The sequence below is a fragment of the Octopus bimaculoides genome, chromosome 3, assembly GCF_001194135.2.
Source record: "Octopus bimaculoides isolate UCB-OBI-ISO-001 chromosome 3, ASM119413v2, whole genome shotgun sequence".
NCBI lineage: Eukaryota > Metazoa > Mollusca > Cephalopoda > Octopoda > Octopodidae > Octopus > Octopus bimaculoides.
Genome location: NC_068983.1, coordinates 144,895,578 through 144,896,696, shown reverse-complemented (window position 1 = coordinate 144,896,696; position 1,119 = coordinate 144,895,578). Strand labels below are relative to the sequence as shown.

The 1,119-nt window shown below is 33.2% G+C and overlaps 1 protein-coding gene across 1 annotated transcript in view; it reads right to left on the bottom strand.

Moving 5' to 3' along the window:
* LOC106868530 (G-protein coupled receptor GRL101) overlaps positions 1-1,119 on the bottom strand; it is a 148,090-nt gene that overhangs the window by 57,067 nt on the left and 89,904 nt on the right. The window contains exon 12 of the mRNA XM_052966806.1: positions 662-860. Coding sequence (XP_052822766.1) covers positions 662-860 — 199 coding nt within the window. The remainder of the gene's footprint in view (positions 1-661; positions 861-1,119) is intronic.

The following is a 1,119-nucleotide window of genomic DNA, read 5'->3' as shown; positions in this document are numbered from 1 at the left end:
ATTCAGAGGTGTCCATTCCGTTTTGTTTTTTAAATTTGAATAACCGAGACCACATTATAAAGCATTTCTTTTTGCTAAGATGGTAGGATTTGATATTAGAAAATTTAGCTGGTATTTCTAGTCGGTCGAATGTCTAGAAAGTTTTCCTTGCTAAACTCAGTGTGGTGTGAGGTTTGACTTTGGTTTTTAATGGTGTTTCATATATATAATTCGAGGAATGCGTACGGTATAAGGAATGTGTATGACGTCAGACAGATGTCTGTAGTATAATAATATAGATTATGTAATATATTTATCATATAAATTTCAATACCAATACTAAATATTAATATTGGAACAGCTGGTAGAAGTTATTTTGGTGGAGGTAGTCATGAAGTGGTGATGGGTGGACAGAGGGGAGCGCAGTTGTAGTGGTTGCTTTTAATGTGTTTTCAATAGTCGTTAAAGTGTAAAAAGAAGTAGTGGTTGACTGCAGAAAGATGTTAATTTGGGCTGCATTAGTTCTTGTAGTGATTGTAGTACTGGTAGTGGTACCTGTAATAACACAGGCTGTGATAGTTGTGCTGGGCATAGAATAAATTGTGGTCAAAACATAGTTTCATCCTTTATGTTGTAAAAAGCTGTAAAAAAGACAGTTAAGCAAATCTAAACAAAAGCTCACCTTCCCACTTCTTTTGTCTCTCGTCCTCCATATTATAACTATAACGTTTCCAAACGAAGCAGTTATCCCTAATATCCATATGCTGGCACGTAGAACATAATTCGACATGAGATCTTCGCAGGACGAGAATTCATCAGGTTTTGGGTTACAGTCAGGGACTCCTTTTGCAAGGCAGCAGAACCGATATTCATCTGTGTAACTGAAAAGGAGCAACGATGCTACAATGAAGAGAATCATATACGCACACAGAGACAAGTATATAAACATTTAAATAAATGTGTATAACATACATTTATGTATGTCATACATATATAACATACATTTATGTATGTTATACATATATATACACACAGAGACACACACACACACACATATATATATATATATATATATATGTATATATTTGAAAAGATTGCACACACAAACATATATATATATATATATATATATATATATTT